The sequence below is a fragment of the Diceros bicornis genome, chromosome 23 (assembly GCF_020826845.1).
Source record: "Diceros bicornis minor isolate mBicDic1 chromosome 23, mDicBic1.mat.cur, whole genome shotgun sequence".
In the NCBI taxonomy this organism is placed as follows: Eukaryota; Metazoa; Chordata; class Mammalia; order Perissodactyla; family Rhinocerotidae; genus Diceros; species Diceros bicornis.
The window spans coordinates 9779919-9807724 of record NC_080762.1 but is presented as its reverse complement, the minus strand read 5'-3'; the positions used below and the strand labels follow the sequence as shown (position 1 = coordinate 9807724).

The following is a 27806-nucleotide window of genomic DNA, read 5'->3' as shown; positions in this document are numbered from 1 at the left end:
TTCAGTCAGGCTAACGTGTGCTTTTATTAACTATATTTCCTGTAGCTGCACAGACAATGAGAAACCCACTTCTGTGAGCAGAACCAATTATAACTGAACAGGCACATTTTTTCCCTGGCCTGGTCATGATGTCAAATACTTGATTAGAAAGGTCTTGTGCTTTTAGCTAAATGGAGGTAAATTTCTTTCCATTTGCAAGAACAAGCTATTTCTGCCTTTCATTCCATAGCCTCTTAGTGTCTTAATTCTGGTCTCTCAATGGCAAATAGAGTCTCAAATGTAATACCCTGGAGATGGGGAAAACAATATTGTTATATTTGTTTGAAAACAAATTGAGTTAGCTTCGGGAAGGAATAGGCTGCACCATTGCACAAAATCAGATGCATGTGTGACCTAGGAAAAAAGAGAGACAAGTTACACAGGAAAAAAGGGTCCCAGTGGAGGCAACATGGCGATGGAGTTGGTAGCCCTGGAAAGGAATCTCAAGAAGAGTGTCAAATACAGGGAAACTTTAAGATGAAACAGATAAAAAGGTGGGCGGGGATATTGCTGTGTGCATATCAAATAGAGAGACACAACCACAACCAATCAGGTGTGGAAGTGCAGGACTGAAATAGGAAAGGGTGATTCTGAAAAGAGGCAGTTCCTGGGAAAATCGTCTTGGAGAAGGTAAGAAAAAACAGGAACCAAGTTCCTACTAAACGCGAGACTAAGAAGACAAAGCAGGCCCTGTCACAGACAAGGGCTCCTCTTTGGGTGCCAAAGACAGAGAAACTCACATGCAATGTCATCAGGAAGACCATCATCCCACCCAAATACCATAAACTTATTTTTGGATACCTCCTGTTTCTTCTTTTTAAAATTCTTCAGTTATAGCAAAGTGACCTGTTGATATTTCAAGGGACTCAAATGAAGATTTTTCAGTTACTTTTAACTCTTTACTGGCCAGTGTATAGATACAGAATCATAAATTGGTAGAATATTTAGGCTCTAAGAAATAGTACTGATCATTTACTCTAACCCCACTTTATAGTCAAGGATGCTAAGATTATCCCAGATCACATGGCAAACTAGTAACAGAACCAGGACAAGAATCATATTCCCTTAATTTCCAAATAGCACTTTTTCTCACCATAGATATCAAAGATTAAATTTTCAACATTTTCAAAAGAGAATTGCACCTATATAAAGTCCAAGAGAAGAAAATACTGTTAATAAGAGAATGCAGGCAAGAATAAGCTAAATTTTAAAGGGTAGTTGTAGAGTTATAAAATGAAGATTCGTTATTGAAAGTAGAAAGAAAAAATGCAACTCAGAAAGAAATACTTTTGGCTTTGCACTCAAAATGTAGCTGGAACTAACCATGTCTTATTACCTCCATTGCTACCCTCCTGGTCCCTGTATGGTATCATGTATGGCAATGTCCCCCTAAATGGCCTCCCTGTTTCCATCCTTGCTTCCCTACTGTCTGACAGCAGCACAAAAGTCAGAATAAGCCATTTAAAATGTAGCTCCATTTTTGTTACTCCCCAACTTGATCCTCTAATCGCTTCATGTCTCATGAAAAGTTAAGCCAAAATCACTACAGTGATCTTCAAAGACCTACACAATCTGCCTCCCCCATTTCCTCTCTGATCTCATCCCCTTTTGTCTCCTTCACTCACTATACTCCAGCCATCCTGGCATTCCAACCGATTCTTGAGCACATTAGGCACCTGCCTGCCTCAGGGTTTGTACCATCTCTTTCTTATGCCTGGAACACTCCCCCACTCTCTGCATGGCTCATCTTATCCATTCAAGTCTTCAGACAAGTGTCTTCTTCTCCGTAAGGCATACCATGACCATCCTATTTAAAGTGATTCTACTCCCCTGGCACTCTTAATTCTGCTTATCTGGCTCCCTTCTTTTTTCCAGAGCACTTTTCATGCGCTGATGTTCTATATTATCTATTCCCACTAGAATGTACCAGTAACCGAGTATCAAACCATTTACCAAGGTGTTTTGTTACTGATGTGTTTGCAGCACCTATAACAGTACCTAAAATATAATAATCAAGAAATATTTGCTGGGGCCAGCCCCGTGGTTTAGTGGTTAAGTGCACACGCTCCACTGCTGGCGGCCCAGGTTCAGATCCCGGGCGCGCACCGACGCACTGCTTCTCCGGCCATGCTGAGGCCGCGTCCCACATATAGCAACTAGAAGGATGTGCAGCTATGACATACAACTATCTACTGGGGCTTTGGGGGAAAAAATAAATAAATAAAATTTAAAAAAAAACTCAAAAAAAACCAGAAATATTTGCTGAATGAGAGATTTGACTAAAAGCAGATGATTGCAATGTCAAAAGACATAATCTCTGGTTTTACTCAGGTGAAAATACATAAATCCTGCATCACAGAGCGAGTACCACAGCACTGAGTGTTCCTAACTCTGAAGGAAGGGATCTAATATGAAGAATGTCAGAGTTTGAAGGAATGTCAGAAGTACATCAGAAATTGATAGAAAGATACACGACTTTAACGAGAAGATTTAACTAAATGGGACATCAAGCCACTTACCAAGACGGGAAAGCCAAGTATCATAAAAATTTATATTCTTCCAAATTAATATTTAAGTTTAACATAATTTCAATGAAAAGCCCCACAAGAAGTTTTTACAGAAGATAAGGAAGTGGTTTAAAAGTTGATTTGAGGGGCCGACACTGTGGCTTAGCAGTTAAGTGAGCATGCTCCGCTGCTGGTGGCCCGGGTTCGGATCCTGGCTGCGCACTGACGCACCGCTTCTCCGGCCATGCTGAGGTGGCGTCCCACATACAGCAACTAGAAGGACGTGCAACTATGACATACAACTATCTACTGGGGATTTGGGGAGAAAAAGGGAAAAAAAGGAGGAGTATTGGCAATAGATGTTAGCTCAGGGCCCGTCTTCCTCGGCAAAAAGAGGAGGATTAGCATGGACGTTAGCTCAGGGCTGATCTTCCTCACAAAAAAAAAAAAAAAGGTTCATTTGAAAGAATAAGGAGCTGAGAACCTACGTAGTTAGTGATAAGGAGAAAAAATATATGTCAATATTAAGACATATTATAAAATAGTACATTGTAAACTACTGATTTAAGACAAACCAGGTAAATCAAAGAAACAGAGTAAAAATCGAGAAACTGCCTCCAGACAGATGAGTAAAGAATAGTTTACTAAATATATGGTACTAGGAAAGTGTATTAACCCTTTGATTAAAAAAAAGATTTTCTTCATTCAATTTACAATGTATAAAATAAATTCCTCATGGATTAAGGAGTTAAATAAAAAAACATAAAGAATTAGAATAATTATAAGTGGATTTGATTTTAAGGCAGGTCAAGCTTTCCAAGCTTAAAATTACATAACTAAATTATGAGAATGAGTATTTTGAATGCATTAAATTAAAATAATAATATTTGTTATTGCTATTATTATTGTTATTATAAAGCAAACAACCACTATGAGATGACCCTGGATGGAAAAGCATTGATTTTGAGAGATGAAAAAACTGGGAGAGAGTTAAGGATCAAGGGTTAATCATTAGGCATTAGAGTTTAGAAATTTCACTTCCTACTCTTAGCTATTATCACCAGACCTTCAGCAAATTCATTTTTACCTACAAGTGCATTGTTAGTGGTTCCTTGAAACATCAAAGAGAACAAATTGAATTCACAGTTTAGGGCTCTTTTAAAGACCAGAGCAATCTGATGCAGTTGGAACACCTGTATTGAGATGAAAAATCAACATGAAGTAAGAGTGAAAAGCAACAATAAAAAGGGCAAGAGGAAGTTTTGGAGGTGATGGATAAGTTTATGGCATAGACTGCATTGATGGTTTCACGGGTGTTTACTAAACTCATCAAAGTATATACAGTGATTATGTATAGCTTTTTGTATGTCAAAAGTAAAAAAATAAAATTCAGGAATAAAAGAGTGAAGAGCAAGAAAGCAAAGGAGACTAGAGAAGAAAATATAAATCTCTCACATAAATTTTTGGAAATAAAGCAGGAGGGTATTGGAATGTCAAAAATTAAATGAAATTGAGGGCTTGTTTGATTTTACTTGAACATTAAAAAACTTGACATCCAAGGGGCCGGCCTGTGGCTTAGCAGTTAAGTGCGCAGGCACCGATACTGGCGGCTCAGGTTCGGATCCGGGCGCACACCCACGCACCGCTTCTCCGGCCACGCTGACGCCGCGTCCCACATACAGCAACTAGAAGGATGCGAAACTAAGACATACCACTATCTACTGGGGCTTTGGGGAAAAAAAGGAGGAGGATTGGCAATAGATGTTAGCTCAGAGCCAGTCTTCCTCAGCAAAAAGAGGAGGATTAGCATGGATGTTAGCTCAGGGCTGATCTTCCTCACAAAAATAAATAAATAAATAAAAACTTGACATCCAAAAGGATGACTGGAGATAAGTGCATTTCACATACCCACACATACATGCTTATATACAGAGATATGCACACATGAGTGTACACATGGGTAGTATACATATAAAAACATATACACGTACACACATACTTATAAGCAATTTATCGAGTAAGTTGGACTTGATAGGATATAAGCAGGCACCAACTTCATTCTTGTTCTTTTATATCCCTTCAAATTTCTGTGAACTAGTGGTTGTTCTAACCCTGCATAAAATCTTGGGGAAATCCCATAGCCTTTAGTGAACAAACAGTTCATAAAAATTTGCATTTGTGTAATAGCCACTGAACTCCAGGCCAGTTTAGTATAATAAACAAAACTCAGAGACCTTCCCTAATTTAAAGCTTCTTCTTGTAGTAGCTTAAGCCCCCTCGAGGCTTCCAAATCTACAACAGAGTTGAAAGTATTGTTGACTTCTTAATTATTAGCTCTCTCCATCTCCTTCTCCTACTCACTAAGTTCTCTTTTGTACTTCTCCAACATAGGGTCTAGGGAGAAAAGGGAGTAAAGAGAAAGGATACACAGTCTTGAGTTACCAATATCTCTGTAATTTGGACATGGTAGACGTTAAAAACTGACCAATTCATTCATGGGATACTTCTGCAGGTTACTTGGAAACCATCCCAATTGGGAACCACACTGTAGCTTCCCTGCTTAAGGCTAGCCACTTACAACTATCACCCTCAGCTCCTGGACTTCAGGAAATACATCCATCGGTCAAGGTCCCTTCCTTTCTCCCAAGTTCATATCTTGTCTCCAGAGAACCCACATATTTGCTCTGCCATTGATGGAAGTGCAGTTTACTCTCAATATCACTTATCCCAGGAGGGGGGAATCTCCAGTCACAGCATCTTACCTTTAGATTTTGTAGATATGGGCCAGTTCCTGTTTTCCTCAAACTCCCACAGCCCAAGGACAAAGCCCCCAAATGGATCACCTGAAGACTCCATCACATAACTTGAGGTGGCGGAGAAAAACCCAACTTCCTTTACCCATAATGTTCAGGATAAAAAATTCACAAGATATGGTTAACTCTTTGCAAAACAAATCTTCTTTCCTCACCTTGCTAACTTCTTAACCTTTCTCTTTCTTGACCTGAGATGAAGAGAAATGCCCCAGCACTTAAAGAACATTTGCTCCTGGCTTCCAAGATGTGAGACTAGACACTGATTGTAAACCCTTCATCTTCCAAGCCCTGCATGGATAGTCTAGCAACTCACTTTAAAAGGTGGAGGTTCATGGGCTCACCTTTACTTCTAAGATTTGGGGTCTCTGGAATAATTCCAGGGCAAAGAGTCAAATGTAACAGTCTGTTAGACTACACACATGTATACGTATGCATATATGTCCATGCATCACTTTATCACAGACACAGATAAATACAGAATCATATATGTATGTGTATCTGGATCTGTATGTTAATGAATAATGAAAATATAATATTTATAGAACAAAATATTAATGTGATGATTACTGGTGATTTCATTTTCTTCTTTTGTTTTCTCTATTTCCTAAAATAGCATGCCTTTCACTTAAAACCTTTTAAAAAGCATAATAATGGATCTCATTTTAAAAATGTGAACCCACTTAAAAAATAAAACAAAAGATCACTGAAAAAGAATGAATAACCCAGAAACAGAATTTTATATAAAGAAATTCATTACATGATAAAGAAAGCATCATAAAATTGGGAAGAATTACTTAATAAATGGTATTGAGATATTTTGGAATCACCTTCATAATAAAAATCAGATGGGTTCAACAGTGTATAATACATATATATAATATGTACAAACACACATACATGTACATATATATGCATTCATACATATATGTATGTATCTGTATTAAATATATATATGAAACCAAATTCTAAAAAAATTAGAAGTAAATAGAATTGATGAACATGTATTAGATCATTGGAATGGGGATAAATTTAAAAGCATTGAAAGCAAGCACAAACGAAAAGGCTAACAAATTTGGCTGCACGAAAATTTAACACTTCCACGCAGGAGTATTAAGAATCAGCAGTCTGAAAATACCCCAAGATGTGACAGATTTTCAGAGTTTTTTAAATATATGGACTGCAAAGGAATTTACTTAGAGAAAAATAAAATACAATAAAATTCCTTCCTTCTTCCCACAGACATTTATTGAGTGATTGCTCTGTACCAGGAACTTTAATACAACACCAAGGAAGCAATCACAGTTATATAATCCCAGGCCTAAAGAAGCACAGAGTCTAATTAGTATGACAGATGAGTGAAAGAGCCATCATAACATTTTACAGTAAGTTCTATGACAGCAGTTCATAAGACCTGTTATGAAAACCCACATGAGGAGCCCCAAACACAGACGTGTGAGCAAGTGTACGGGAGGTACGGAGCGCCAAGGAAATTTCCTTAGAACAGGTAACAACAGAGTAGTTTAGAGATGAAGGATAAAGGATGGTTTAGAATTCTAGCTCTAACACTTACTGGTAGCTCTCTTTCCTTGGGTAATTACTCTCTGAGACTCTGTTTTCTTGTCTATAAATTGGGAATAATAATAACACTCATAGGGACACTGAAAGGATTTAATGAGAATTATTTAGTTATTTAGAATTTAGTAAGTCCCCAATAAATGGTTGTTGAAAATAAATAAAAATTTGGAAAGATTGGGAACTCAGGAGAGAATAAAGTCATTGCAAACTGCAAATTTAGTATGGCTGAAGTATAATGTAAGGCATGGTATGGAGAAAAGTTAGGTTTGAAAAATAAATAAAAGACAGACGTTAAAAAATTAAAAGGAAAGCCAAAAAGGATTTTTAGCAAGAGAGTTACGTGGTAAGATTTTTCCTTTTAGAATGATCAATATGTCAGTGATGTGGGTAATAAATTTGAATATAGTGTGACCAGAAATAAAAAGATTAGTTAGGAGATGCTCTCAATAATCCAGAGGAGAAATGATGAAGACCTGAAGTAGGGAGGTGTACATTCAAGACATATTAAAGAAGTGGAATCTACTTCTACAGAATTTTATAGATAAATGGGAAGAGGGGGAAAAAAGGAAGGATCGTTCCTACATGTCTGGTTTAGGTTACTCAGTAGATGGTTGTCACATCTGCAAAGATAAGAAATACAGAAGAAGGATTATTGTCTTGTTCCAGTTTTCCTCTACTTCAAGGCATAATGGAAGGTTATGCTTTCTCACCCCAAAATAGACATAAAGATTATAATTTTCCTCTGGCCAATTAAATAAGTGCAGTGGATAGAGCTAGAGATAGAGATCTTTCCTCAGTGCATTCTTCTCAATTCATGATTCTCTACCTTCCCTTACTCATACAATGACAACTAGTCGTATTCCAGAAGAAGGAGCCTCCATCAGTGTGAGTCTCTAACAGAGGATGCTGTTTCAGATAGTTTCTGCTACAGTTTCTATAGTTCCATGAAGATTTAAGTTACTTATAAATTAACTATGTTGATGATTTCCACAATTTTTTGTAATGAAAAAAAAAATAGGCATCAATCAACCATAGTTTGAATTTTAATTCTAACATCATAAATATTCTCCATGGTAATGAGTCTCTTAAACTATTGCTCATTATTTCTACCCAAAGAGCAATAATCCAGACTTTTGGTCTTGGAAAGTTACCCAAAGTTGATGAGCCTTAATCACCTATAGAATCTGGATAATAATTTGGGGACTAACTTCATTGGGTTTTTGTGAGGATTAAATGAGTCTATACGTGTAAAAAGCTTAGAATAGGGACTGATTCGCTGTAAGCATTTAGTTCATAAAGCTCATCCAGTTGCTTGTTTTTAGGGTTTTTTCTGTACTTCTTTTGTCCCTGGTATTTTGGAATTCCTCACAAAGCCCATCTTTTTTTTCTCAGGAGCGACACACTCTCCAGCTTCATTTCATCTTCTCGCAGAACTTCTTTACCATTTATTTCTGCTGTCACTTGAATCATCTTCAGCTTGGAATTCTTTCCCGAACTACAGACCATCGTTAACTTCACACTCGACATCTGAGCCCAGACATCTTACAGACATTTCAAACTGAGCATGCTTTCAACTAAACTCTTGCCTTGCCCCTGCAAAACCATCCTTCCATCTACGTCCTGTGCTCCTGAGTTAATGAATTTCACCACCATCCATTCTGACGTCTATGTCAGAAATTTGGATATTTTCCTTACATTTTGTCTTTCTTATTCTCTTCATTTCATCAATCGCACATCCTACACATACCATCTCCTAAAATCCTCTTGAGTATTTCTCTTCCAGTCATGGAGGCAGTCATCTTCTCTCTCTTATATTAGTACTTTAGCTTTCTAATTGGTCTCCCTGTTTCTATTTGAATCTATTATCTGCTCTATAATTAGAGTGATTTTCTAAAATACACATTTTAATAGCTTTATTGAGGTATAATTGATGTTTTCCCCATTGTAAGTGTACGATTCAATGAATTTAATAAATTTATAGAGTTGTATAACCATTGTCACCATCCAGTTTTAGAACTTTTACAACATCCCCCATGCCTGTTTGTGATTCACCCCCACTCCAACCCACCACTCTAGGCAACCACTTATCTCTTCTCTGTCTCTATAAAATTGCCTTTTCTAGATGTTTTGTATTTAAAATAGAAATTTTATTGTTATTTCTCTGCTGGAAACCATACAATAGCCTCTGTAGAAAGTCCAAGGAGGATAAGGAGAAATGGGAACCAGTTTGTTTCAGGTGCTAAAGTTCTATCTGTGGGTTTAATAGGGCACCAGGGATTATTGTCAGAGAAGAGGTGAAAGTGACAGGACAAAAGCTACCTCTTGGGAAAATAAAAAGAAAGGAAGAAATGACTAAAAGGAGGAAAGATACGAGATGGTGGGAAGGGTCCCCGAGAAATAGTAGCAATCCTTAGGAAATTAGCCAAGAAGAGAGGGGTCCACAATCATGTAATCACCTGATGGCTGAACCAGGTAAAGGAAAGGTCAAGTAACGTGAAGACTGAGTTCAGACCATTGGGAGAACATGGTGTGGCAGGAAACCTAATAAGTTAATACTGAGGAAGTCTCATTGTCCACCTGTAACACAATGATGAAGAAGTGAACCCTGAGCTAAGAAACTTGGTAAAGCCACATCTTTCCTGATCTGACCTTCTCTGCTCTCCCACCCTTGTATTATTACTCTATACTACAGCCATTATAAACCTCTCCCAGATCCTGGTAGAGTTATGCCTACACACTGTCACCAACACATGATGTTCCTTCTGGCTGGATCACACTAAACATCCCTCCATATCTTACTAATTCTACTTGTCTAAACTTACCTATTTCAACCTCAACATCTGAATATCTTTTTCTGAGTTCAATCTCAAATTTCAAAGGAGGTCTTAATAAGTTGTCTCCAAAATTCCTGTACCCTACCTCTAATCGCACTCTCTTCTCCAGTTTCCTTACTGTAATTGTCTGCTTCCCGGTTTCTAATCCGTTAGACAGGAAGTCCCCTGAGCATAAATACTGTATTTCATTCACCTAATGTGTCTCCAGTGCTTATCACAGCAAATAACATATAATTAAGCCTTTATATCTATGAAACTAAAATAGGGGTAAACAATTATAATAATAATCATTGTTTTATCATTCTAAAATAATTATAGATATAAATGATTTAAAAGCATTTCAAATACAATGTACAGAGTAATTTTAAAGAAATGCAAACCAATAGATTTTTAAATCTTTCTCCTCAATCTTTTAATGCAACTATATAGTTCTATTTTTCCTCTATGTAGCAGTAACATACTTCAAATTTTTCTTGGCTTATTAAGCATGTGTCTATTATTCTGAGCTCCTTAACATATTAATCCTTATTAGCCTTATTCTTTTTACAGGTCCATATCTCCCAATGAAGAAAAGGCTTCGTATTTTCTCTGGATGTTGTGTTATCACCTACTTGATGTGAAATTCTAAAATTACTAGTCCTAGTCCTAGTCTTAGTTCTAGCTCCTGAAGTTTATTTCACCTAAACCTGAATTGTTACTAAAGAGTTTTCTGCTGATGCCAGGAATGGCCTTAGGTCTTCCATTAAATTCTAACAACTCTCCGATAATTCAAGGTATTCTCCAGCTTTTTCTAATCACTGAATCAGGAAAGAAAAATCCCCAGCATGATAAACCTACATTTACAAGAATAATGTGTCAGAAGGAAGTGCCTTTCCTCACCTGATGGCTTCCCTGACCTCTGACATCTTCCAGGGGTGCAGTGGAAGACTTTGTAACTACTGTAGACCAGACACAGTGTTACAGGCTGGCATCTCTCAACCACTGAACTTTCCTTAAAAGATGATAGATTTTAAGCACATTTAAATACATTTTAAAAGAAAGATATGAGATAATTTCCGGTTGCTTTCCTTAATGAATCCATATACATAACTAATTCCACTAAGAGCCATTTTATACATATAAAATGAGGAATTTGTGAGTGGACAGGAACTTAGAAAGTGAACACAGATAGAGAAGAGATTGAGGATTAAGCTCTAAAGCACTCGAACATTTACAGTTAAGGTAGAACTAGCAAAAAATTCAAGAGAAAATTCAACCACTGCAGCATAAGGAAACCAGGAGGACATGATGTTCCAGAAGACAAAGAAAGGATTTCAAATAGTAGGCTTGTTCAACTGTGCCATTTACCACTCAGTATTCAAATAGTATGAGGACTGAGGATTGACCATAAAATTTGGCAACCTGGACATTACTAGTAACAAGGACACATTACATACCTCTCTGCCTCAATTACCTTGTCTGCGAAATAGGGATAATAATAGTGCCCATTTCATGAAGCTCTGTGAAAGATTAAATAAGATAATAATACACTTAAGCACCTAGCATAACGCCAGCCACAGAGGAAGGGCTCAGTAATCTGCAGATGGTTTTTTAATTACAGAAGTCTGAGACCAGTCTGGATCAAAGACCTTACAATATTTTATTGAACACAGGATGCCTGACAATCCTGTGAGAGAGAATTTGGCTGGAGAAGAATCTAGAATGAATAGAAAATGTTGAAATGATTACAGCTCAGGGGAGAAACTACAACTAGAGACAATGGTGAGAAAAATAACTTGAGGAGGGCAATTCCCATCCTTGGATAACAATTGAGAGTACACACCTCATATGACTTGAAGTTTTACCCTATTTCACAACCGGTAACTGTGTACTTTTTTAACATTAGTTACGATTTGGAAAGCATTTGCAAACAACAACTAACTTCCATTAAGGACAAACGGTATATAAAGTGTAGTGATCTAAATAAGCATAACGTTACAAGTTAAAATTACGTTCTTATCTCTTATACTAGGAGAGCAGGTATTTCTCGCTTTTTATGTATTGTGTAACAGCATAATCTTACAATCATCCCTTTTCAATTCTGTGTCTGCATAAATAAGAATAGATTTATTATACGGTTCTTGTGGTCTTTGATACATAAATTTATTCTTGTTCAGTTCATTTTGTAGTCATGGCCTTCTGATTTTATAGGATTTCCTTTAATTTTTTTTCTCTCCTCATCAAATTTAAAATTAACTATGTGATTCGTTCATGGTATACGTCTTAAACAACAGCATATCTTACAAAATAGCTAAAAGCAAGTTGTTCTATTAAAAGTGTATCCTCTTTTTTTTTTTTTTTTTTGGTGAGGAAGATCAGCCCTGAGCCAACATCCATGACAATCTTCCTCTTTTTTTGCTGAGGAAGACTGGCCCCGGGCCAACATCTGTGCCCACCTTCCTCCACTTTACATGGGACACCGCCACAGCATGGCCTGACGAGCGAGATGCATCAGTGCACGCCCGGGATCCAAACCCAGGCCACCAGCAGCAGAGCACGTGTACTCAACCACCACGCCATGGGGCTGGCCCCCTAGAAGTGTATCTTGATAGTTAAGTACCGGGTAGATGCTTTCTAAGATGTGATCACACTGAAGTTAGATTCTACATGAAGTACTATATGAAGAGTTCAGTGCTATAAAATGTTGGCTAATGCATTTGTATGAATCATTTCTTTCTCTACAAATTTTTAGAGTCTTTATGGACCCTTTGATCTCTTAAATTCAAAGTTCATTTTCATTTACTGCTCTCTTCTATTTTTCATATGAACCTTTTTCTTCTTAAGTTTTCTACTTTTCAAAATTTGAAAAAACAATACTGATTTTTGGAAGCGTATCCTTATGCATTCTTTCCTAGCCATCTTATACTCATTTTCTATCTTAACATTTACCCAGGAAATTTGACTTGGGAAGCAAAGCATAAATGTTTTCATTTATGTAGGTCTGACATCCATGAAAACACCACCAACAGATTAAAAGTAATGGTTGACTTGCAAGAAACTGGGGAGCTATAGCAAAACTTATTTGCTCAAGTATATAGGTTATATCCTATCAATTTATTTCTAGGCAAGGTTTTTACTCTAAAATAAATTCAGAACTGATAAATATAGTAATGGATAAATCAGTATTGGAAACTGCAAAGCCAAGTTAGAACTTACCTCTTCTAGATTTCTCCAAATAATTTTTTAATTTAAAAAACAAAACTGAAGGTAGTGAGCTCAAAGAGCAGAACTTAAATATCTAGCGAGCCCACACTCAACTCAACGATTCTAGGCACTAAGATAAGAAATTGGCAATTCAAATGCCCTCACTTTATACATACTGTGCACTGAACATACCAAACTGCCAATTCTCCTGTTATAGCTGGTCGTTTCTAAACAGAAATTTCCAGGTTATGGACATTTAAGAAAACGAAAACCATTCTAACCTTTGTAAAAACCAGAAATCTAATGTGAAATGATTTGCTCCAAATTTCATTCAATTGTTTTGCCAATCCATTGGTAAAATGAATATTTTTTTTAAAATTCACATTTTTTGGAGCTAAAAAGTAATACTTATTAACACTGAAAATACGATAATCATATATTTGGTGACATTTTAGTTCTGACTCCACAGATGGGAGAGGGAGGCGAGGAACAGTATTAATTAATTTTTTCATCAGGTATTCCCCACTCCCCCAGTGAGAACATTCTTGGTTGGTAAAAGGCTCAGAGAGGGCCAAAATTTTGGTTCATTCAAGAATTTCCAAGTAAGAGTATACTTAATCATCCCATAATGGAAACAAAGTTCTTTGGACAGAAACTCTGTAGAGAAAATGAATATTTTATTATAAATGAACTTGTTCATTTTTTGGTTGAAATTCTCTTAAAATCAGGCAATGTTTCCTAATGCCTTACTTTACCTAATTCTTTTTCATTTAAGACTCATGTAAACCATTCTTCAGAATGTATTAATGTAGTACATGTCAGGCCTACAGTAAAACTTTAAAAATTCTGACTGTTCTCCAGGAGCACAAAAAGAACTTATAAATATTCTGCACTTCCCACTGTGCACACTTCTACCTGCAAGGTTTCTGTTGGAACTCGAGTTTGGCTAATTTTAAACTCAGCACTTCCTTTAATCATCCCTTGCCCTCTCCTCCCATCTTTTTCACCTCCTCCTGCTATAGCTGCCTGTTTACAGGCTCATGCCGCTTACTAAACTATAAACCTCAGGCAACTCAAAAACCATGATGTATTCATCCATATGTGTCTTGCCCTAAGAACAGCTCAAATATCAGCCAAAAATATGCTAAAATTGTATCTCGAAGTTAAAATCTGTCAACTTTTGAAGGGAAGATCACAAGTTCCCTTTATTTTTATTATCCAGACTTAAAATCCCAATTTTTTAAGTATGTCCATGATCCACCTTCATTGCCTACGGTCTTTGAAAATTGCTAAAATATTAATTTTCCCTGTTCACAGGAAAACAGACTTAGAGCTTCTATGCTAGACCAAGAGGACACGCCAAGAGCAGAGAGACAACAGTCTTCAGAAGCTGAGTGGGTTACAAATCCAAACAGGCTTAATGCTTTTACAACAAAACAGGAACAGATCACACCGTTTGTGACCAAATCCTGTAGACGGCACACGCAGGGCTGTAATACTCTTCTCTAAAGATCAGGATTTAGCCCAGGAGCGTGGGTTTCTTTAACACTTTTCAGCCACTCTAACTGTCACACCAGATCAGAGGCGAGCCTTTGCACTCGGCAGCAGCAGCTGCTGACGTGTTCTCTCCTCACTTCCCAAAAACCAGTGCTCTCCTTCTGTCTTTTTCAGCCCTCACTATCCTTCTGGTACAGGGTTTGTTTTCTGCTCAATTCACAGTACCTTGCCATTACTGCCTCCCTTTCTCTTTGCCTTAATGTCTCCTGTGGGTGTTCTCGTCCAACAGAAATCTAGAAATTCCGGCAGCAAAGTGGACACTTGGGCATTAAATGGTCAAACAGAGTTAGTGAAGTGCAAGATTTCTGGTCCCAGTTGCAGTCTCAGAAGGAGCGGAATATCTCATCTTTCAAGCAAAGGTTTGTTTTTCTATCTGGTTATAGGCTCTTTCATCAGAATACAGAAGTTACATTCCTCCTGTGTGGCACTCAGAAGTCATAGCCATATATATCCGTGACAGGCAAAAACCCCAGTGAGCATATATTCTTTCAAACTCTCTGAAACTGCTTCTGACACAGAAACTAACCATCTAGGAAGGCAAGTCCACCCCACAACATTCCTAGCTAGAACACAATTTTAGGCCCAGCCTCATTGATTTAGTCCTTTTGCAATATTGTTTTCATCTGATTAAGAATCAGAATGCACAAATTTTAAAAGATACTATTTCTACATTGTCATAAGCCTAAAAGGAATTTTGAGGGGTGATTTGGTATATTCTCATCCCTTTGTTGAGACCCCATATATTATTCTCCCAAACAGTTAACTAACGATCACATTTTAAAAACAACAATAAAATCTTTCAATGTAAAACTTCATAGGCCTTGAGATATGCTGTCATCTCTGTTGATATCCATCTCCCCCCCACCTGCCCCTGCTCATACCCACATTACAATTCTCAAATTTCTACTACAATTGTTTTTTTTTCCTATTTAGGTACTGCTAAAGCCAGAGAACGGCTGACAATCTTACCCTGGAAAACAATTCTACTTATCCTAGTTCCTATAACCTGTCCTCGTATATTCTTAATTTCTAAATTCCTTAGATGAACTTGTAGGGTTGATAACTGACAACGGATACTTGCTACAAGTAAATTTGGCTAATACTGAATACATTTAGTTTCTTACTCTTAGACAGCCCATAATCCGTCCTGTTATTTAACAGTTCAAGAAATGATCTAGTAAAGCTAATGACCTGCTGGGAAGGCAAAAGTAAACTCATATAATGAAGCATCTGATACTCTTCTCTACATAAGTAATCTGGTATTTTAATGAGTTAAGTGCGTTTGAACATTTAAACTCTGAATAACCCTTACAAATTGTTCTCTGAATTTAAAGCAATATCCCACATACAATCTAAAATCTTAGAGGCTTGTTTTCAATGGCTGCTTCCTGCCTGTAGAGTATTAAAAAATGTTCTATTTAATCACTTCAAAAGCATACATAGAGAAAAGAGCTTTAATGTAGATGTTAGAAGAAACATAAAAGAAATATATGAAAAGATGGCATTGTGATAATAAGAAATAGTTAGTTGTAAGACTTTTGAGTAGATTATGCAGAAACTGACAGTTTCTGTTTATATTCCAAAAATGATCCACTAAGTGGATTCCTATCTTCACGGTGAGAAAAATTGTTGAAAATGAAGAGGTCAGTAGGTCTGAACATTGGTAAATTATAGCGTCCTCTGAAATTTTTGAAGTGATTTCAAAGAAAATATAATTCTTTATCTACCACAGTAGAATTGATGGAACTAATCATAAACAAAAAATCATAGCCCCTTCTCAACTGACTGATAAACTTTCAACCAAGCAGGAATCTCCTGACAACATCACTGACCTAGCATTTCCTAGCTTCTGCTATAATCTTTTCGGAGACAAGAAATCTGTTCCAATATATTACACCAAAATTGTTCTCCCTTTGACTCTCCACCAATGTTGTAATGGAAAATAAGAATGTACTCTTTGCCACGAGTAGCTCTTTAAATGTATAAAATAACTAATATCATCTACTACCAAGTCGTTCAAGTTTAGACTACCACTCAGTTCCCTCAACCTCAGATGAAAATGGTTCCTGGACCTTTTAACATCTTAATAAACAACTCTTAACATCTTAAAAAACTTCAATTAATCAATACTCTTTAGCAGTGAGCCTCAGAACTAGACACAAGAAACCACATGAGGTCCAGTGAACAAGCAGTTAGGAATTATTAAGCTGATCTGGAATCCTACGTTTATGAATTTAGTTAAAGATTTCCTTAGTAGCTGTGAGATAATGGAAAATATATATATTGGTTTCTGCCCCTGATTCCTGGCGCAGAGCTCCTGAAACCCTTATAATTTTCTAAGAGATAAGAGCACGAGGAGTATCTTTCGTTCTAATATTTGGTCTTTGACTCCAGTTTCTGACACAGGGCTCCTAAATTTCTTGGAATTTCCTGGGTGATAGGAGCATCCTTTGTTCTAGTGATGTGACTCTGGTTGGGCTCCTGAAGACTTCCTGGATGGGGGCTGGTCACAGGAAAGACCAAGCGACGATTAGAAGCTTGAAATTTTTAGCCCCTCCTTCATTCTCCAGAGAGGAGAGAGGGACTGGAAACAGAGTTAATAATTGATGCCTATGTGAAGAAGCCTCCATAAAAATCCCGAAAGTACGGGGTTCAGGGAGCGTCCAGGTTAGAGAACACATCCACACACTGGGAGAGTGGCACATCTCAACTCCAAGGGGACAGAAGCTCCTGAGCTCAGGACCTTCCCAGACATCGCCCTATGTATCTCTTCATCTGGCTGCTCAACTGTATCCTTTATTATATCCTTTAATAAACTGGTAAAAGTAAGTAAGTGTTTCCCTGAGTTCTGTGAGCCACTCTAGCAAATTAATTGAACCTGAGGAGGGTCTCATGGGACCCTCTGATTTGTAGCCAAGTCAGACAGAAGTTATGGGCAATCTGGGGACCTATTATTTGTGATTGGTTTCTGAAGTGGGGGGCAGTCTTGTGGGACTGAGCCCTTAACCTGTGGGATCTGACACCATCTTCAGGTAGATAGTGTCAGAACTGAGCTGGACACCCAACTGGTGTCACAAAACTGCTTGGTGAGGGAAAAAACCCACACATCCAGTGTCAGAAGTGTTGTGAGTGTGGTGGTAGTGTGAGAGAAAATAAGAAACCCAGGAGGAGGACTGGAGGTTTTTCCAAAACAGTAGCCTAAACATAACATTGTTGTTTTGTGAGTTTCTCTCCTAGTTAAACACTTAAATCATTTCCATCTGACATTCTGTCAAAGGGCATTTTAAAAAATGTTTAACCTATCTTTTTCTATGAATGCTTTCGTGGTAGTTTGGGATTTTTGATTCCTTCCTTTCCGATTGTAATGGACATCTATTCTTTTGTATCTCCAGATCTTCACATGCTGTTTCAGCATCTCCGTTATTTGAGACAGCCCGTCCTTATTCCTTTCCCCACCAATTGGCTGTAGTTGGAGCAGCCAACGAGTTTATTGAACCAGGAGATGGGCATGAGATCCAAAGTCCTTGTCTTTTTAAATTGGAACCAAACAAAGAGTTCATATTCTTCTCTAGTGATGAAAGTATGAGACGCAGGACTACTAGCAGTAGAGTGCCTCGTGTGAATAAAGCTAGCCTGTGAAAATAAACAAATGTGCGATGGAAAGTAAGGGCCACTCTGGCCGTGTTCAAGATCCTGCTTCCAATTGTCTCTGAAGCTTAGCTGTACACCTAGGTTCTCCATGAGCTAATAAATTCATCAAAAGGAAAAAGAAAAAAAAAAGCTACTTTGCCAACAAAACAAGTCCTAATTTGAATATAGATTTCTCTATCTAAAGTTTTTACTTATTCCTCCCTCCCAACTTTCTGTCCTATATTAGCTTTCTAGTGCTGCTGTAACATAAACTTGGTGCCTTAAACAACACAAATTTATTATCCTAGAGTTCTATAAGTCAGAAATCCAATACAAGTCTGGAGGTTGAGGCATGGACACCTCAGGAGGGGTAATGGGGTGGAGATGGGAGGATAGGATATTATTCTGCCTACCACTAAAAATGAAAACAGCATTTCATCTCTCACGTCATTGAACTCAGTAATAAAAATATAGTAAACAGGAGAAGCCAGACACCCTCCAGATTAATAGTAGCCCGCTAATCAACATTATTTGGGAACAGTTTGATTTTAAACGACTCCTTCAAAATTGTTTTTCTGGAAAGGAAATTTCTGCTAGTTTTATCTTTGAAGATGAGTTTGAAGATCCTTACTGGATTTCCCCAGCATACAATCAGAAAGCAATCTTTGAAATGTAGAATTAAAAGTATTTCCACACCCACATACTTGAAGCCTAAGGCTGCTATCATTCCTGTATATGGAGAGTAAACACAGCATCTCTCTTTGTTTTACTAATTGCTTTGTTTCCCCAAGCTGCCATCACGACATCTGTCGGGCCAGAATGCACTCCTTCCACGCCCCATAGAACCACTGCCAATCAGATAAACGACCTACGCTCCACTGTGGAAGGACAAGTGCTTTCCAAGCCCTCGGCAGGTGGTTTTCAAGAGGCAAAGACTTCAAGTAAAAAGGAAGCTGCAACTCCTCCCCTCCCAAAATCTTTAGAGTGGTTATGGAGTTGTTGATTCTGTAATGATCTCATACTGTCTGCAATTTTATTGATTTTGTTTTTCATAGAACTGTTGAAGATTACAATTCTCAGATAGGCAGAATGTGGGCAGATGCTCATATGCTCACACACAGTTCTGCCAAGATATTTTTACATCTTTCTGCACATAAAATAAAACGAAGACGTGTTATAGATGCATGGTATTGGTAACCCCCCAGGAGAAGAAAGGATATATTGTATGCTCATTTCCTGGATGAAGTATTAAAACAACTCTACCTAGAAAAAATGAACAGCACTTCCAAAATAAAAGAGATTTGCTTCTGAGGCACCTTCTAAAATATTCCTAATTACCAAAACTCATTGAAACAGCAATTTGGGTCATCATATCCAAATGTCATCCCTGCTATTTCTAATTCAATATAAACTTCTTGTCACATCTACTGGTTAAGCATCAAAATACAAAATGCCGTGACAGCTTATGCTCTGCTGATGTTCATTCATCTACTGTGCATCGGAAAGGCTCATTTCAAATATGGCATGAAAGAGAGAAAAGTAAGCAAACAAACAAGCTGGGAAGAGATTGAAATAAACTTCCTCAAGAAAAACACTTCAGAGGAACAACGGTAAAATCATGGCCTTACCTTGGAAGACTTAGGCAGACCCACTGTCCCTTCTTCTGCTAAGTTTAGCAGGGTTAACTTTGTTTCCTCTACTGAGGGATGTTTGGGAGGGCGAGGTGGGGGGTGCAAGAAAGAGCTTTCATATCTCCGCATCATGTAATATTGTTCTTCAGTGATCTCTTCGACCAGAGTCCTGACTAGAAGTGATCCTGTATCCCTAGACAAATTACTAACTAGCTGAACAGTCATATTCAAGCGTCCTACAGGAATTTCCCAGCACTCCCTGGGCTTGGCAAAGTCACTTATGAGTAGATAAGAGTCTGTGATAGCTTCCTCCAACTGCAGTCCTGGGGTAGCAGCCAAAATGTCTTCCTCAATGGAAAGATCTCTCACAGATACCTTCACATTGAAGGGCAAGTGGAACTGCGCACAGAGCTCAGAAATCTGGTACTGTTTCTTATCATGAATCACCTCAACGAAACCTCCTTCCATGTACAAAGGAAGCAGTGCTGGCTCATAAGATTTCTCGAGGATTTTTTCACAGGCCAGAACGTTCACCACTTTTTTGACGCCCTCACAGAGGACTTCAGTCGTCTGCGAGTGATGTACTAGAAACTGATCTCCAACAGATACGGATGACAGCTCATCGTGAGGAGGATGAAAGGCTTTGGTGGCCACCACGTGGAGAGGCTCCTTGTCACTCTTCGCTATCTCTAGGTCATAGGCGGTTGGGAACTCCCGAGGTCGCCGCTTGAATTTGCCTTTATAGCTAGTGGGGATCAAGAAGTGTCTTTTAGGAAAATTGCTTCTAATTTCTGAAGCTAAGATCCTTGATGCCTGGTACTTTTTGTGGATCATAATGGTTTTGCCCGGCTGTAAAATGTTTCTGGGTAGCTGGTTTCCTTGAGGTGCTTCTATGATTTCAGCCACTATGGGGAACTCTTTGCTGGTCATCTCAAAAAGGTCTTGCGTAGATAACAGCTGAAGAAACCAGCTGGCATCATAACTGTCAGTAATGTCTTTGACTTCAACATCTAAACTGGGGAGGATGCGGACTATATCCTTTCGGACTGAAAAAAAAAAAAGATTATGACATTTTGTGCAACAAAATGTTGCAGTGAGGTAATATTAGACTCTCTCCAGGCATCAGAGATAAATTTTATTTTAAAAAAACAAACTCAGATGCTGATGATATAACATTTCTTATGTGTGACTTTCCTTTTCTCAAATTTTAAAATGAAATAGATAGTATATAAAATCAATACCCATAAACCTGCTGCTTAGCTTAAAAAATAGACATTAACCAGTACCGTGGGGCCCTATGAACTTCACCCAAATCACATCCTCCTCACTACAACCTAAGGGTAACCATTCCCCTGATTCCAGTGTTAATCATCCCCTTGTTTTTCTTTATAGTTTTATCACATATAACATACAGGAATATATGTACATGTGTGTAAATGTATATGTGTACGTATTTTTTTCCCAGGAGGTTTATTATATCATTTTAAGTCATGCTCTTGAGGTCCAGACATTATATGTAAAATTACCTTAGAAGAAAGTTTTGGTACTTCAAATAAGACCCTTCCTGCATAAGGCCCAAGACACACATTCTTTATACAAAATTTTATCCTGTGGGTACAACCACATTGCAAAATCATGGGCTATAAGATAGTTAATGCTGGTAAATGGAAATGGATATCAAGATGCAATCTTTTTCCAAAGTGAAAGTTCTTCCTTTCTCCACTGGTGCTACATTAGTACCTGGAAAAGGAGCGGCAGAGGATGGGTCACAGTCAGAGGAGCCACTCAGGAGCCCTAGGCATCCTGGTCAGCTGCTTACCGATGTGCCCTCTGCTTATTGTGTCACTGGGGACTAATGAATCTCTATATTCTTTCCAAGATCCCACCGTCCCAGAAGTCTTTCTTTGAGACTACAGAGACACTTAAAATACTGTCGTGAAATGATCTCCTCTCCATGTAATTCCCCAGAGAGTATACTTATAAATGGTTTTACCTTTAAAAATAAAGTTACATGTTAATGTTAATAGGATTTTATAATGGTGTATATTTTCTTGACAGTTTCCTAACCCTTAATGTTTTATAGCATTTTCATGATCCACCATTGTTTCCCAATATTTCCAGCCACACTTCTGTCAATATTCTTTCCTCCTTGCATGCTTTAGGAAATGATTCGGAAGATTTAGAAAACAGAATTTCTTCTTATAAAACATTACCTATATTATTACTTTTTGTATTATTAACTGTTTGTGCAGCATCTGAAAACTGTAACTCCATAATTTATGTCATATTATTCGTACATGCTGTGGAACAGAGTTCCTGAAGACACAGCATGAAAAAGTATTATTTTATTGTCTTGAATATAAAAAAGAAAAAATCAATGCTTGTCTATAGGCTGAAAGTCGGTAAAAATTGTACAGATTCTTCATTAAAAAAAAAAGAGAGGGGCTCAAATAACACTTCTTACCTGTATCAGTTTGTTTTATACAGTTAATATATCCAGACTTTTGAGATTGTTGCCACAGGATTCTCTGAAGCCCAAGGTAATTTTAGAAACTCTAAAATCTTGGTTACGTGGTTCAAAGGGAACTAAGTTTAAGAATTGTAGAGCTAGCATGACAGAGGCTCACGTCATTTCTCAAGTCGAGGGAACAGCTAGACATTGGTAGAAGAGATGCCATTAAGGAATTTCTGGGAGTTCTAAGTTGATCCATCAGAACATAGGGACTCTAATGCAGGCTAGATGCCAATCTATATGGGGCATAGTGGGTACTATGGGGAGAGAATTGTCTTAATACCTTAGCTAAACTTTATTTCTGCCAGAGAAAACCGCCAGGTCAGGCTATCGAACCTCTGTCAAATGTTTATGTATCCAACTCCTGACTCACTTCAATACTTCTGTACCAAATCCACTGAAGGCGTGCTAGCCTATCTCATCCTATTTGATGTATCAGCAGCATTTGACAGAGCAGATTTTACTCTCCTCTTTGCTACATTTTCCTCATTTATTTCCTTCTTATCTTACTTATGATTCTTCTCAATTTCTTTGTTGCTTTCTTCTGTCTACACACCACCCACTCTCCCCACACACACACCTTTTAGTGCATCTTGGTTCTCTTCCTTTCTCTATCTACATTCACGCCCACTGTGAGCTTACACAGTCAGTCTCATGTCTTTAAGTACCATCTGTATGCTGATGACTCCCCAAAGCATATCTCTAGCCAAATAATTCTCCTGCACTGCAGATATCTACTTAAGACCGCTTGGATGTTTAATAGATGTCTCAAAATTAACAGGCCCAAACTGAAATTCTGATCTTTCTGACCAAAACCTAGTCTATTTCTTGCTTTTTCCATCTCAGTCACTGGAGACTCCATTTTCCTTGTTCAGTCCAGAAATCTCAGAGACATCCTCAGCTTCTCTCTTTTTCTAGGACCCAACATCCCTTACATCAGGACTACCTTGATCTAAGCCACATAATCTCTTTCCTGGTTTATTGCAGTGGCTTCCTGACTAGTGTTCTTACAGTCGAACCTGTATAGGACAGCCAGAGATTCTTTTTAAATGTGAAATTGATACGTCTCTCTTCTGTTTGTAGCCCCACAATGGCAGTCTTTCTCACTCAGAATAAACGTGAAAGCCTTTACCATGGTCCTAGGTACCACTTCAATCTCACCTGCCACTGAGTCACCTCACTCTAACTTACTGCTGTCTCCTTGACCTCCTTGTTGTTCATCAGGTATTTGCATGGCCTGTTTCTTTTGCTGCTGCATCCTTCAGCCTGATATGTTTGTGGCCAACTTCTCTTCTTCTTCACCTCTGCTTAAATATCATCTTCTCAATGAGACTTACTCAATAAGGGCTTGCCACAGACTGAATGTTTGTGCCCCCACTAAAATTCATATGTTGAAACTCAATGCCCAGTGTGATGGTATCTGGAGGTGAGACCTTTCGGAGGTAATTAGGTCATGAGATTAGTGGCTTATAAAAGAGATCCTAGAGAGCTCCCTTGCCCTTCTGCCATGTGAAAGATACAGCAGGAAGATGTCTGTCTATGAACCCAGAAACAGATCTTCATCAGACACCACATCTGACAGCACCTTGATCTTGGACTCCAGAATTGTAAGAAATAAATTTCTACTGTTTATAAGCCACTTGGTCTATGGTGTTTTGTTATAGCTCTCAAATGGACTGATATAGTGCTCTATTTAAAATTGCAACTATCTCTGTCCCTTGCCCTTCTCTATATCTCTATTTTCCATGTCACCATTCACCTTCAATCTCTCTATATAATTTGCTTATTTATTATAACCGTTGTTTGTTGTTTGTTTCCCGAGATTGCAACATATCCTCCACAGGGACAATAGTCTTTGATTGTTTTGTTCACCAATATATCCTGATGTCTAGAACAGTGCCTGGCACATAGTAGGTAGTCAATAAATGAATTGAATAAATTAAAAAGTTGCCAGAACAATGTCCTTATTGAGCACTAAAGGATGTGATCTGGTAAACAAGTGGAGTTCCACGTAAAATTTCATTGGGAAAGAAAAAAACTTTCTACTGCTAAAACTCCTGCTACACATCATAGAAAATATTGTATATTTCATTTAAAACATGTCCCTTTAGGTTGTAGTTTATCTTACTCAATGGCTTATTCAATGCAATAAATACTTTTGTACAATTTCTACAAAATAATCTAGACATTTTATGGTATAAAAATAATCATTATGCATACACCTTAAGAGAAGATTCAATACAGGGAAACAGCGTATGCAGTGAAAATCAACAACTCTTCTTAGATCCATCAGAGAATCAAGGTTACAGGGCAAACCATCACCCCAAAAACTAGACAGATAAGTGAATACAGAGAGTTACAGCTAATTGGGAGCAGAAACCACTGCTGGAGCCAGCAACTGATAAGAACACTTTAAGAGTAATTGACTAATTGGTGGAGACTATGCATGGACAAGCTTCAGAGATAAAGCTTCTAGAGGGCCACACATAGACAGATCCCCCCACGCTTTCCCGAGTTTACTTTTAGGAGCCCCACCAGGTTCTCAGAGTGAAATCGGAGAAAAATCCCCTCATGCTTTGAGCAAGGTGAGGGGAAAAGTAACCATTTTGAAATACACCCAGACCACTAGGGTCTCCTCAAAAAAGGCCTGCCGTCAAGGAAAACTCTTTACCACAGACTAACCATGGGTTTTACCGGAATCTAGCTGATGTGGGGAAAGGGAATTACCCACCTCCAACCTCCTTTATCCTTCCCCACGGGGGAATGGAAATACCCAACTCTAGCTCCCACTCACCATTTTATCTCACTAAGGGGCTGTGGGAAGGAAAGCTGAGAAGCACTTGTGAAGGTCACAACCCAGGGGAACAGGGCCTCTAAAAAACCGAAACCTAATTATGGGATTATAGAATGCTTCCCCTCCCCAACATCTTACCGACCATATCAACAGGACTTCTATATAACAGGGGATTATCATGGAAAGAATGGCATTTGGGACTCTATCTAAGGAGAGGTCTCTAGGGAAAGACAACAGGGGAGACAAAAAATAAGGACATTACATAAAACTTTAGCCTCTGACACCTAGAGTGACAGCAAACAGTAAACACAAATGAACTGCTAGACAGATAAACATAAAATCTCACACTAAAGGCCTATGTACTTCAGTTTCTTTTACCTGATGCCTCGTGTCCAGCTTTCAACAAAAAATTACAAGGTACGTTAGAAAGCAAACAGCATAGTCTGAAGAGACAGAGCAAGCATCAAAACCAGACTCAGATATGGCAGAGATTTTGGAACTATGGGACTGGGAATTTAAAATATGATTAATATACTAAGGGCTCTAATGGAAGAAAATGCAAGAAAAGATGGGTTATGTAAGCAGATGGAAACTCTAGGAAAGAATCAAAAGGAATGTCAGAAATTAAAAACAAGGTAATAGAAGTGAAGAATGACTTTGATGGGTTCATCAGTAGATTGGACACAGCTAAAGAAAGAATCAGTGACCTTGAAGATATATCAATAGAAATTTCTCTAACTGAAAAGCAAAAGAAAAAAGAATGAAAAAGAAGTGGAACAGAATATCCAAGACCTGTGGGACAATTACAAAAAGTGTAACATATGCATCATGGGAATGCCAGAAAGAAAAGAAGAGAGAAAGGAACAGAAGCAATATTTGAAGTAATAATGGCTGAGAATTTTCCAAAATTAAGGAACCTTAGAGAACAAAAAGCAGGATAAATACCAAAAAATCAACACCTAGGAACATCATATTCAAACTATAGAAAATCAAAGAATAGATAAAACTTGAAGCCAGAAGAAAAAAACATCTTATCCATTGAGGAATAAGGATAAGAATTACATTAGACTTCTCTTCAGAAACCACGAAAGCAGAAAGACAGTAAATTGCATATTTAAAGTGTTAAAAGAAAAAAACCATCAACCTAGAATTCTGTGTCCAGTGAAATTATCCTTCAGAAGTCAAGACTATGTCACCTCAAAATACACCACTTTGGTATAAGGATTATTATTATTATTATTTTATTGGTATAAGGATTATTTTGAGCTAAAGTTACTTGAAAAATAGCAGATGCAAGAAGGGCATTCTAATCTCCCCAGTTTCTTTCTGAAAACAGGAGATTAAAAACTCCTATGTAAAAGATGCCCCCTCCCACCAGGAGAAAAGAAGTGTTCTTCTATGGGGAGTCAAAGCCAAGAGAATTCTGCACAAACAGACCTGGATAAAATAATTCTTGTGAGATCTCGAGTCAAGATGGTGGCGTAAGCAGATTCGGAACTCACCTCCTTCCGTGGACACAGCCAATTTACAACTACTCGTGGAAAAATTACCCCTGAGACAGAACTGAAAACTGGATAAGAGGAACTCCTGCAACAACGGACAATCCTAACTGAGGTAGAAGAGCCAGAGACTCCCTTCTAGAGAGGAAAAACGCCGCCTCCACAAGCTGCCAGCTTCACGGCCGCCGGGAGCAGCACACAGGTACGCAGCCTCCCTGGAGGCGCGGGGCCCTGAGCCGGGGAGCGCCCCCACTGTGCGCATTTTGTGGACCAAGCACAATCGAGACCAACGGCATAATATCTGACTTTGCCTGCTACTAAAACATTGGGGAGTACCCCCAGAAAACCCGGTTCACAAAGAAACTAAAACTGGTTCTTAAATGGCCCACGCGCAAACTCACTCGTTTCAGAAAGCATCCTAAAATCACCAGAAAGAAAGGTGCACAATGCTTTGGTGAAAAGAGACTCACCTAATAGGCCCTGAGTGCATCTCGGTGAGGGGTGAGACCTCTCCAGGGTCTGGGACATTGGCGGCGGCCATTGTTGTGGCCTGGTGTGGGCATGCTGACACAGACGCCATTGGAGTTCTCCCTGAGGTCTGCTAGCCCAGGCTCTGCCCCACTCGCTAGAGCACCAATTTAATCCAGCTCAGCCAGGGTGGGCAGCCCACCCTAGAGACTGGTCCCACCCAACAACAAGCCCTCAGGTAACTTGTGGGCCTGCATAGATTGGTGACTGGATTCTCTGCAGCCTGGCAACTGAGCCGACTTGAATGGGGCAGGGTGTGCACAAGGAGCAGGTGGAGAGTGTGGGGCGGTGGCGGAGTGTGTGGGGCTCCCGCCGTGGAGAGACTGGGTCCGCTTGGGGAGGTCGGGGCACGCACACGGGGCAGGATTGTGTTGACTGTGTGTGTGGACCTGTGGGCGGCAGGGCTTGTCAGCTGCAGAAGACTTGTGCTTCTCAAAGACCCACATGGGGGGTTTGCCCCACCTTCCAAAGCCTGAAACAATTGGGTGCTCCTGTGCCTGAGGCCAGCCCCACCCAGCTGCAATCCTCAGAGAGCTGGCAAGAGACCTAATAGGCTAGAGGCTTACAGCAATTGTAAGGCCCTGAGCCTAACAACCTGCCACCCTGGGGGCCTACTCACTTAAAAGAAATACGGCAACACAAATGTGGTATTAGAACTTACAGCCAACTGTGCTGGGGCTCCCCACACCTGCTAAAGAGACTGA

General features: G+C 38.7%; 1 protein-coding gene across 1 annotated transcript in view; it reads right to left on the bottom strand.

Moving 5' to 3' along the window:
* THEMIS (thymocyte selection associated) overlaps positions 1-27806 on the bottom strand; it is a 185513-nt gene that overhangs the window by 70903 nt on the left and 86804 nt on the right. Inside the window, exon 4 of the mRNA XM_058566324.1 lies at positions 19767-20815. Coding sequence (XP_058422307.1) covers positions 19767-20815 — 1049 coding nt within the window. The remainder of the gene's footprint in view (positions 1-19766; positions 20816-27806) is intronic.